The sequence below is a fragment of the Euleptes europaea genome, chromosome 1 (genome assembly GCF_029931775.1).
Source record: "Euleptes europaea isolate rEulEur1 chromosome 1, rEulEur1.hap1, whole genome shotgun sequence".
Taxonomy (NCBI): Eukaryota; Metazoa; Chordata; class Lepidosauria; order Squamata; family Sphaerodactylidae; genus Euleptes; species Euleptes europaea.
The window spans coordinates 117,102,408-117,114,829 of NC_079312.1; the positions used below are offsets into that span (position 1 = coordinate 117,102,408).

The 12,422-nt window shown below is 43.8% G+C and overlaps 1 protein-coding gene across 1 annotated transcript in view; it reads left to right on the top strand.

The window, feature by feature from the left end:
• Nucleotides 1-12,422, top strand: part of DNAH9 (dynein axonemal heavy chain 9) — a 206,270-nt gene that overhangs the window by 130,244 nt on the left and 63,604 nt on the right. The window contains exon 22 of the mRNA XM_056866930.1: nucleotides 4,333-4,526. Coding sequence (XP_056722908.1) covers nucleotides 4,333-4,526 — 194 coding nt within the window. The remainder of the gene's footprint in view (nucleotides 1-4,332; nucleotides 4,527-12,422) is intronic.

Here is a 12,422-nt window from a genome sequence, read left to right on the forward strand (position 1 = left end):
CTCCCCCAGCATCCCAATCACCCTCCATCTTCTCTTTCTGAAGAGGAAGAATTTTCATTCTGTAGATATGAAAAAGCAACTGAAAAGGCATTGTTTAATAAATGTGGTGTTGTATAATGAGCTCTAAGTAGTGGATTCAGCTTTCAAGGGATGGAACGGCTGCAGAGACAAAGCTGCATATTAATGCTGTATTTATAATTTTACAGAATGCAGATGATAAGATTGTACGTGTGGCTAAGGGATAAAGAAGGAATTCATGTCTTTTGCATTCAGGAAAAACAAGCATTTCCTTGACAAAAGAGCAGAAGACCCTTTTTTTCTGTTATCCTGTGTACTTTGTAGCTCCATAAAGTTTCCGTTCTTGATCAAGATTGATCTTGACACAATCTGTCGCAGATATGCAGTGTGCATTGAATTCCACTAATGCTGACACAGTCTTTTGATCAAGATGGTCTGATAGGAGAGGGCCACAGTTTACTTTTAAAACTGTTTGTCTGGGTTTCATCTTCATGGAAATCTCTCCACACATTGCTCCATCAAAGAAAAACGGGAACTTGTGAGGAGAATAGTTGGAGGTCAGGAAACAAAAGAACGTAGAATTTTTTGAAAGTTAAACATTTCTGGTATTTCTGATCAGTTTGGAACAAGGGCCCATGCTGTTTCTTCTGTGTGACTAATTAAAAATTTTCCCACAGCTGAGACAGTCTTCTCCATAATAAGACGTGGTTCAAGAGGTCTCAGGAGTATTCAGTAGTTGAATCTTTGGTTTTGAAAACCCATATCCATAATACTATAATGTCTACCCTGAATTCTTTTTTTTGCACTGCTGTGCTGCTTTTTTATCAACTATATATGGGTGCTTAGGCTCTATCAGGCTTTCCCACAATTTCCTTTCTTGTTTAGCCCCTCAATTCCTACCTTTCCATTCCTCAGACATCTATTTCCTCCACCTGCTGTTCTCCGTAGTTACTGTTTTTTAGTCCACTGCCTTTTTCTGCCCCATCCTCTAATTTTGCCCTTCCTCCTTGGCTTTCTGAATCTCAGGGGCCTCTCCTTTTCCCACTCATATTTCCAGACTGGGGCTGCTTCCTCAAGGGTTGCATAAACTGAACTTTAAGTTTTATCATAAAAAGTCACAAACTCCTGTTCTGGTGTTGTTGCAACCTTTACTCCCATCATAGCAGTAAGCTACTTTCCTTGAGAATCTTTGTGGCTATTTCTGTACATTTTGTTAGTTTTACTTTCATTGTCCAATATCTCACATTGAAAATGGTAGTTTTTCTGCTCCCATAGAAAGAAAGTCGATGGATTGGGGCCAATATTTACTTAAGTGTAGATTTTCTTCTTGAATGTCCTTCCAAGTGGGTGCATAGTATGATAGTGAGCAAGTGGAAGGTTGCTATTTTCATTTAGGACCACAACCAACCAATCACTGATTACTTATTAGTGGAGCGATTGGTTTCAGCTAGAGAGAGTGAGGGAAGATGAGTGTTTGTCTAAATACGTCTTTTGTTCCTGTAAAACGAACAGTCCTTGTCAATTGAAAAGCTTTACAGATGACAGGTCTCTTTGAGACAGCAGCCCTTGGGAACCTTTCCAGAATTCAGTAAGAGCTTTCTTGAGTTAGCTTTGCAGAGTAAGACTTACCAGTTGGTAGACTACAGCTCTGGCGATCTAGAATGGGGGGCTGCCCATATCTTTGAAGCATCATATAAATTAATGATGCTCTAGACAGCCTACCTTTTGAATATAAAAAATGACATAGTTGGAGAATAAGCTAGGGAATGATTGGCGGGGGGAAACTTAGTGAGCTTGTCAAATTCTATAAAAGTAATAAGGGTGATTAAAATGTAGATCTTGCATGACATACTGATTGAAGTTTTACATACCCATCATGGCTTATTTTTACCTTCATTAGACTTGTGCTCATGAGCTGAATAATTCAGTTAATGAAACCAAACAAGAAGCCACCTCTATCAAATGAATAATACAAAGCAAAAGGTAGTCTGAAAGAACATGGCGAATAATTCATTTTTTATGCTGATCCTTCCAGTTACCAACTTAAAACTTCCCTGGAAATACTTATTTAAATCTTGAACCCATAGATCCTTACTGGCTTGAACTCTCTGGATGCATCTTGCTGGGTTGGCATTCCATATTCCCGTATGTCCTTATGCATATCTAGATATTGGTTGGATGAGGAATTGCAAGGAAACACCACAGGAACACTATGAGGGGAGATCAGATAGGCTTTTCACTCAATTCCTTCCACTGTAGTCTTAAGATACTTGAATGCTGAGACAGACTGCAACTTCTAAACACTAAGTTAAAAATGCTGGATATTTTTCCAGACTGATTGCAATTTATAACCACCTAGCTTTGAAGTATTGGATATTTAAGCTGATGAGCATATAATCAGCAGTTATTTCTCCAGACACATTTGTACAGAAAACATGGATCCAAAAGCAGCATACATAAGCCCGTACAGTTGATCTGAACATCCACTAACAGAATGATGTGGATAAAACATGTTATTTTTTTATTTAGAACATTTTTTGCTGCCTTTCCAGAAACCTGCCCAAAGTGGCTTACAAAATGAAAACAATAAAAACAAATCATTAAAAGATATTAATTAAAATCTAGCATTAAAAGACCCAAACTGGCATAAAAAGATAGATAAAAAAGACCATACACAGCTTGGTGGTGGAGAGCCAGCATGATGTAGTGGTTAAGAGTGGTGGACTCTAATCTGGAGAACTGGATTTGATTCCCCACTCCTCCACATGAGCGTAGACTGTAATCTGGTGAACCGGGCTGGTTTCCCCACTCCTTCACATGAAGCCAGCTGGTTGACCTTGAGCTAGTCACAGGTCTCTCTGAACTCTCTCAGCCACACCTACCTCACAAGGTGTCTGTTGTGGGGAGAGGAAAGAAAGGAGTAAGCCGATTTGATTCTCCTTAAAAGGTAGAGAAAGTCGGCATATAAAACCAACTCTCCTCCTCCTCCTCAACAGTTTCCAGGCTGAAATAGTATCAAAAGGGCAACCTTTCAATTAAAAGCCTGGGTGAACAGAAAAGTTTGGCCTGACACCTAAAAGAAAGAAACATTGGTGCTGCTGATCCTCAAGAAGAAGGCCATTCGACTACTAAAAACACCCTGTCTCTGGTCCCTACCTGCCTCCCCTCTGGAGGCAGGGGGCACAGAGATCAGGACTTGAGAGGCAGGCTGGACAGTATGGGAGGAAGCAGGGCTTGTGAAGAAGATCTTAACTGGAGGACTGGACAATCTTGGAAAAGGCTGTCCTTCAAGAATACTGGCCCCAAGCTGTTCAGGGCTTTAAAGGTAAGAACCAGCACTTTGAATTGTGCCCGGAAAGAAATGGGCAGCCAGTGCAGATCTTTGTTCTGTACCCTTGTTCTGTACACATCCAAATAAAGTAGCCCAAAAAGGCCTGCTCAGTACCCAGCTGAAGTGTCTTCATGACCCAGCTGATGGTCCTTGACCTTCAGACTGAAGACCACTGCAGTAGTGGATCCATTCTTTCAATTTAGCCAGGATTCTAGAAGACTTTGGGCAAAAACGCATGGTCACTTTATCCTCCTTTAATACCTGTTTTAGCCAGGATCAAACGCACATTAGGCGAAACGCATGTGTTCGATCCTGGCTGAATCCTGGCTGAAACAAGGATTAAAGGAAGATAAAGTGACCATGCGTTTTCGCCCTTTGACTACAGACTAATATGTTTCATATCTTCCACTGAAGTGGTCTGAGAGCACTCTGGGAAGTAGAAGCTATAAGCTTGGATGGATCTGAAGATGATAAGCTGTCCAATGCTGATTAGATGTCATCAAGTTTCAAGATTTGGTATTTAGTATTTCTCAGGGCTGTAGCTCATAGACACACGAAAGTGGAAAAGAGATGCAGGGGGGGCAGAGGAAGAAGTTAGCAAATATTGGAGTATAGTTAGAGTAACCCCTCCTCCTTTTAAGAAGAAGAGTTGGTTTTTATATGCTGATTTTCTCTACCTTTTAAGGAGAATCAAACTGGCTTACAATCGCCTTCCCTTCCTCTCCCCACAACAGACACCTTGTGAGGTAGGTGGGGATGAGAGAGTTCAGAGAGAACTGTGACTAGCCCAAGGTCACAGAGCTGGCTTCATGTGTAGGAGTGGGGAATCAAACCCGGTTCTCCAGATTAGAAAAAAACTAGGCATGAAAAGATGTTGCTGGATATGAAATTCCAGACTTGTTGCTGTCAGTTTTCCAGCACCTAGTTGCCCTAAGAGCTCTTAAGCCAGGTTGTTTCTAAATAATAGCCACTTTCTTTTTCAGGCTCTGTCATCCATGGAACAATTTCGCAACTTGGATCGGGACATTGAGGGTTCTGCCAAACGATGGAAGAAGTATGTGGAGTCTGAATGTCCCGAAAAGGAAAAATTTCCACAGGAATGGAAGAACAAGTCAGCTTTGCAGAAGCTGTGTATGATGAGAGCCATACGACCTGACCGTATGACATATGCTGTCCGGTGAGTTTTGTCCACAAGCTGGCTGATCCGTGCCTCTTCCAGTAAAATGAATAACTGAAGTTGTGATCAGAACTGAAATACAAAATGAGTCATTGAACAAGCGCTTAAATGTCTTGTTCTTACACACTCGTATTCCTGACTGAGAATGAATCATTCTTAATTCTCCAGTGCAATCCCCCCTCCCCGACTCTCCACTTAATGAGAACAGATGCCATCAGTGATGTCCATTTAACCTTGGCCACTTTCAGCATTGATTGCCATCTACGGGATACTGATGATGCAGACTCACTCATGGTGTTCCAGCCTGCCTCTTTTCCTCCACCATCAATAACATCTCTGCCCCGTCTTTCAGGCATCAACTTTTTGATAACCACCCATAAATCCCCAAGAGATGGCTGTATTAATCTGCTGCAGCCAAAACAATAGCTTATGCCACAATACATTTGTTAGTCTCTAAAGTGCTGTGAAACTTGTCGTCGTCCATAAATTGTATCAAATGGATGGGGGGGAACAACACTGTAACCATTCATCGTAACTGCCTGATCGGCATACATTTTGTCAGTTTAAATTACATTCAGGGAAAGAAATTTTGCTTAAGGAAAAGAAATGCGTTAGCTGTTTTCATTGCTCGGCACAACCTGATTTGTTCTCATCAGGATGTTTTCAACCCCGCTAAAGTGACTGCATTAACTGTGCCTCATTTCTCTTTAAAAGAGAGCTCTGTGTTGTCTGAAAGCCTGCCATCCTGCTCTACCACCGTCACTGCTCCCATTGCAGCATGTCTGTCTATTACATAAAGGATAGCTATGCAGATTTTATACGGGAACCAAAAGGGGGCAGGTTATGACTTGAAAATCCCCAAATCTCTTGGAGGCTCCTCAGTGTGTGTGTTAAGTGCTGTCAAGTTGCTTCCAACTCACGGCGACCGTATGAATCAATGTCCTCCAAAATGTCCTGTCTTTGACAGCCTTGCTCAGATCTTGCAAATTGAGGGCTGTGGCTTCCTTTATTGAGTCATCTCAATAAATCCATCTCTTGTTGGGTCTTCCTCTTTTCCTGCTGCCCTCAACTTTTCCTAGCATGACTGTCTTTTCAATTGTCTTCTCATAATGTGACCAAAATACGATAGCCTCAGTTTAGTCATTTTAGCTTCTAGGGTCAGTTCAGGCTTGATTTGATCTATAATCCACTGATTTTTTTGTTTTGTTTTGGCAATCCACGGTATCCATAACATTCTCCTCCAACACCACATTTCAAAGGAATCTACTTTCTTCCTATCGGTTTTCTTCATTGTCCAGCTTTCCCACCCATACATAGTAATAGGGAATACTATGACATGAATTATCTTGATCTTGGTTGCCAGTGACACATCCTTACACTTAAGAATCTTTTCTAGCTTCTTCATGGCCGCCCTTCCCAGTCTCAATCTCCTTCTGATTTCTTGGCTGAAGTCTCCCTTTTGGTTGATGATGGAGCCAAGGAATAGGAAGTCTTGAACAATTTCAATTTCCTCATTGTCAACCTTAAAGTTGTGTAATTCTCCTGTAGTCATTACTTTTGTCTTCTTGATGTTCAGCTGTAGTCCTGCTTTGGCACTTTCTCTTTTAACTTTCAGCAGCAGTCACCTTAGTACTTTATCATAAACTCTCAGGAAATGGCTGCCTTCCACCCACCAAAAGCCATGTAAGTCTGAATCTTTTGGGAAGAGGAACTCTCACCCATCATTTCTTTAAACCACAATTGCAGCTACTGCAGATATAGTAGTTTATGGTGTTGATTTTTGGACTGTTGTTTTCAACCGTTTATACTTCATAAAATTTTAAAATGTTGTGCATGGCATTTTATGCAGGTTGCCTGTGAGAGTCCTTTCTGACAGGAAAAGTGGCCTATACATATTGAAAATTCATAATAAATATTTGGGTATAATTTTTGTTTATTGTGTCTAATGCCTGTTACAAAAACAAAACAAAAATCCTTTTAGTTGTCCTTTAAGAAGTTTTATATCTCCTCATTAGAAGTTATTGTTGTACAGAAAATCACTTGTGTATCAAAAAAAAGAGAGAGAGGAAAAATAGGCTTCCTCTTCAAGGAAAACAAGAACTGTTGGTGATTTCATGAGTAGCATCCTCATACATTCTAGCTCATCCCAGTGTAAGTCACCTGCCTCTCTCTCTCTGTGTGTCAAGTTTTAAGAATTGAAACCATTCTAGCAGAAACAAACTCCATACTGCCATTTCAATTAGTAAATAGTTTATGCCTGTTATTTTCTTAAACACCAAACTAAAAGGGATGTCTTGTAGCATCCATTCTTGCAATCCATTCTTGATGAGGGTCGTTAAAGTGGTTATAACTTATTTACGATGCAATCCTAAGGAGAGTTATGGCCTTCTAAGCCAGTGTGGTGTAGTGTTTAAGAGCGCTAGACTCTAATCTGAATAACTGGGTTTGATTCCCCATTTCTCCGTGTGAAGCCTGCTGGGTGACCTCGGGCCAGTCACAGTTCTATCAGAACTCTCTCAGCCCACATGGAGGCAGGCAATGGCAAACTACCTCTGAACATCTCTTGCCTTGAAAACCCTACGGGGTCACCATAAGTCAGTTGTGACTTACCGGCTCTGTCTACCACCAAGCCTATTGACTTAAGTGGATTTATTTAGTGTAGCTCTGCTTAGAACTGTACTGCCATTGAAGCAGACTGAGTCACTGGAAACTCCAGGCAGGCTTATAAGAATAGTACTGGTATTTGAAGGAAAGCAAAAGGTATTTTGCTCTACCAGTACTTGTTTGTTGTTCGTCATTTTACAGGACAATCCTATGTAAAGCTACTCCAGTCCAAGCCTGCTTATTTCAAAGGGCTTATACTGGAGCAGTTCTGCATAGGATTGCCCTGTTAGTTGTCTAATGGCTGACATTTGATAATGTCCCAGGGCCTGAAAGTTCTGGTTTAACTTTTAACAGCTAGATGATTCTTTCAGGAAAAACACCTGTAGCACAGAATCACAGCGGTAGGAGTCTAGGAAGCATTCTAATCCAACCCCAAAAGAGGGTATCAGATATCCAAAGCATTGTTTACAGATGGATTATCCAGCTTTTCCAGAAAATCTTGAATGGAATAAATATTAGATTGGTTTTCCAGCTTTTGTACACTTGGCAAAATAAATACTGTACATAACATGCTTCATAAGGGATGGCATATGTAGTTTTGGTAATGAATTCTGTATAAGGCAAAATTCCAGCCACATGTTTTGGATTTGTCTGAATTTGGGTTGAGACTCCTAGAGTCTGCAGTCTTCAGTTTTATCCCAAAGGTCCACTAATACCTTAAGGTGTTACCAGCCTCAGCCAGAACCTCTAGGTTTCAGTGTATGTTGATGACACTGTTAACAAATGCCAGTACCTAGAGGAATCTGTGGCTGGTTGGTACCAATTGACCGTCTCTGCTGCCTTCCCAAATGACTTGAGGGATTGAGGCGGCCAGCTTGTACTCCAAATGCAGAATCTGTACAGAAACCCAAAATGGCATTACTCATGAATGGTCTAGTGAGAATTGCATTGCATAATGGGAATGTAGTGGAAATTTGACAGAAAAAGTTTATTGTTTTGGCATAAGAACTTTTCATAGGGGAAATCAGGCATCAGTTACATTTTACCTTTAAAGGACGTTTGATCACGTTCCTAAGCTTGCTATTTTTTTTTTTACTTGGAGGGGCTTATAAAAGATCCGTTGTAAGTTCTGTGATGGCAATAGCTGAAATGTTTTTAAAAGGTGCTTGCTTCCATGAGGTTTTCTCCTGCTGCTGACGAGCATGTCAAACCTTTATAACACACCCCTCCAAAACATGGCTAAGCAGAGTTATTGCGTCATCATAGACACTTGCTTGTTTATTGCAGCGTTAAGCCTTTTTTTACCCACGGTTATCTAGTGTCCAGTGTTCCTTGGTAGTTTTATTTTTTGTGAAGATTCTCTTATTCTCACTTAATCAAAAGATTTAATGATTATAAATGGTTGTGGATAGTGGTATTAGGGAACAATAGCAATATTGGTGTATAAGGCTCTGATTAAAAGCATAAATATCAAACCCACAGGAGATTCAGCCCTTATTCAAGTCTAAAATGTAGCTTTTTCAATAAATCAAGTAAATCGGGTATTGTTGCAATATTGAGCAGGCTTGGATGACTAAATAGTATACCCCTCAGGCAGAAACAGCTGACACCATGGCCCTGTTCCCATGTTGCAGTGGATGCGTGTACATCCTACATGTATGTGTATGCATCTGTTTGTAAGAAAGAGCCAAAATGCACTGAAAACTGGGGAGGAGTACCTGGATAAATGTGGGGTTTAAATCACACATTCAGCTGTACATGTGCTGAGTGTAAGATGAAAATTATTCAATGCACGCAAAAAAATCAAGTGTACACTGTACAGGGATTGTACATGCATTCACTGTAACTTGTGAACAGGACTTCTGTCTTTGTGGGTAGAATCTCCTTCAAGAACTCACCAGCTGATTGGTCAAGACTGTGTCTGATGTTTGGCCTATATAGGTGGCAGCAGAAATAGGTGGCAAAATCTTGAAATGATAGAACTGGCTGAACCACTTCAGACAAGTGGAGGATTACATTTGTCAAGGTAACTCCCTGCAAATAGAAAACCGCAGCAGCAGCTGGAAGGTCTCAACTAGAATCTTTCTCCTGCTCATTTTCTATTTTCAGGATGCTTTTTCCTAGGGGACAAAATAGTCAAATGGTTCTGAAGTATTATAAAGTCAGAGAAAGATCACGATGGGTAGCCGTGTTAGTCTGTCACCAGCAGTAGAAAAGAGCAAAAGTCCAGTAGCACCTAACATTGGACTAACAAAAATTCTGGCCGTGTATGAGCTACTTCTATGGATACAGCTAGAATGGGATTCCATTTATCCTTAAGTAGAGAAGAGTGAATTAGACACACAATGGCAATGTAAATGTCAAAAGCAAGTACATGACATTAGCAGGCATGATTGGATTAGGTGTGCTATGCAGAGGGGTAGCAGGCGTGGAGAAATGAGCATTGGTGATGAGACAGGAATCCCACATCTCTATTCAGTCCAGGAGAATGCATTGTCTTGGGAAGCATAGGAGACACTTTTTAATTCTGTATTGTCTTTGAGAATCAACATATGTTCCAATGCTTAAAGCAAATTGTTTAGTAAGCAATTTTGTAGGCTATTGATTCCTCATAACTATGTACAATTAAACTGTACTGTTCTTCATGCCGTAGGCTCTAAAGAGGCTTGCTTTTTAAATTCTGTTCATCTGCGTGGCTTCTATGCAGTCCCACATTGGGACTGTGCAGGCGCAGGCCAGCCATGGATAAGATTTGTCAGCTTCTAGCAAAATCGAAAGTGAGAGTGCTCCCCCTCCCCTCGGGGCATGCAGCCTTCCCGCCCAGCGGTCACATGACCCAGGGGGAGGGAGCACTCTCCCCTCCAGTTCTCTTTCTGCCGCCACGGAGAGAGAATGTGTCTATAGCTTCTCTTCTACTGCTATTACTGATTGGAGTCGAGAAGGCTCCGTTTTTCAATCAACGTCGTTCTTGTCGCACCAAAATGCAAACACTTATTGCCACAAGGTTTGCCTCCTTTGCCTGAGGGAACGGCACTTTTGCTCCACCCTCAGAGCAATGAAGGCTCGTATTGATCGTCTGAAACTGCTCGACTGGTTGCTGGAGGTACGTCTAAGCATACTAAATCCTCCCTTCGGTCATCAAGACGTCCAAGTCGATCATTCTACCAGCCAAGTCCTTTGCCCCGGCTCCTTCAGACCGTCGTCCCAACCTCCGTTGAAGTCGCCTCAACGCCATCAGACGCCGAACTTTCCTCGGCGCAGAGCGCCTTCGACCTCCTCGGCAGTGAGGGCCTCGATGCCTTCGGCCGTCGAACTCCCCTCGGCGCGGAGCACCTTCCACCTCCACGGCAGAGAGGGCCTCGATGCCTTCGGGCGTTGAACTTCCCTCGGCGCAGAGCGCCATCTAACTCCATCAGTCAGAGCCTTGATGCCTTCGGACGTCGAACTTCTCTCGGCGCAGAGCACCTCGACGTCGGTCTTCCTTGAAGTCTCCTTGGTGCTGATCGGGGTCGTCATCACCTCGGCGCCATTCGTCGGTGGTCGTCGACGGATCCTTTAGTCAACTGACTCCAACGATTGTTCATGAGGACTCGCCTCCTCGTGATTCCCTGGTATATCCCTCTGTTATAATTCGAGGTGGATCCCAAGATGACCGGCGGTTCCGCACGCAGTTCCTGACGCAACTGTACAGCAATATGCCTTTGCCGTTGCCGAGCCCGAAGGTCACTGTCGGCGTCATTACGCCAAATCCTCCCAGCCTGCAGGCGGAAGTGTCGGCACGGATTCAGACGTCCAAGTCATCTCGACGCCTACACTCTCGGCGCCTATTGTCTCGGCGCCTATGCACTCAGTGCCTATGGTCTCGGTGCCTACGTTCCCAGAACCTACGCTCTCGCCGCCCACGGCCTCTCGGAGCCTACGGCCCCTCGGCACCTATGACCTCTTGACGCCTATGGTTTCTCGGCGGCCTTCTCGGCGCCCACAGTTGCTCAGCGCCCACAGCCTCTCAAAGCCCACGGTCTCTCAGCGCCCACGGCCCCTCGGCGCCCACGGCCTCTCGGCATCCACAGCCTCTCTGCGCCCACGGCCTCTCGGCGCCCACGGCCTCTCGACGACCTTCTCGGCGCCCACGGCCTCTCGGAGCCCATGGCCTCTCGGCGCCCTCGGCCTCTTGGTGCCTACGCTCTCGGAGCCTACGTTCTCGGAGCCTATGTTCTCGGCGTCGACATTCTCACCAAACCAGTCCGTCACTTGTCGACCTCTTACTCTGGGTCCAGGCGGCGTAGAGGGATCCGTCATAGCAGCTTGTCCTCTACATGGTCCCGCAATCGTCATAGTCGGCTGCCTTGCTGCCTCTGACATAGGCACTGCGATGACTCTTGCCATCACCTTGGCATTGGCATTGTCAACGACAGCGCGATGACCCTCGGTGCCGAGAGCCTTCTCGGAACCATACGTTGCTGAGGCAAGACTCCCCCTGGAGACTCTTCCAACCAAGTTCTCCTTCTACATTAAAGGATATGGTCCATTCTGAGTCCGATGCAACGGCTAGTCAGGTCTCTGACCCGGAATTCCGCACCTCACAACCCTCACCTGTGGACATTGCAGGAAATACTAAATCTCATCCCCTTCGGGGGATGTGAGATTATATGTAGAATTTCTCCGTCTAGCTAAGGTTCTAATATGTATTCCCTCCCTGGTGTCTCGGACAACGACCATCATGGGTACATTGCATTCCTCACAGACAGTTCTGGTGGCCCTTCCAATGGTTACAAGCATTTGGAGGTCGTCGTTTCTAATCGGACCAAGCAAATTTTTGGCTCCCTCTTCGTCAGAAGAGTTGACAGCCTTTACAAGATCCGCCATGAGGACAGTTATTTTCCATACCAGTAGCCTGTCCTGAATTCTATGGTGGTCAAAGCCCTGTCGGGCAAATATGGATCATGTTCACATTCCTTGCCCCTAACTGGGGGGGGACGCAGGCTGGATGCTTTACACAGGAAAGTTTATACTTCCAGTGCCACCGGTTTCTACATTTCTATTTCATGGCAATCATGGCCAGATACTAAAATGCACTCTGGGATGGAATTCATCCCAAATTAGTATCCTACCGGAGGATCAACGCCCATCAGACTAAACTGCTCAGAGCATAAACATGACCCTCGACAGTTAGCTGTTTGTTAAGGCGTGTCACGTTGCAGACCCTTCCAGCAAGGTCATGGCCTCGCCCATAGTCCTTCGGAGGCAGGCATGACTTAACCAATCCACCCTTCCGTATGACACTCGGTTGTG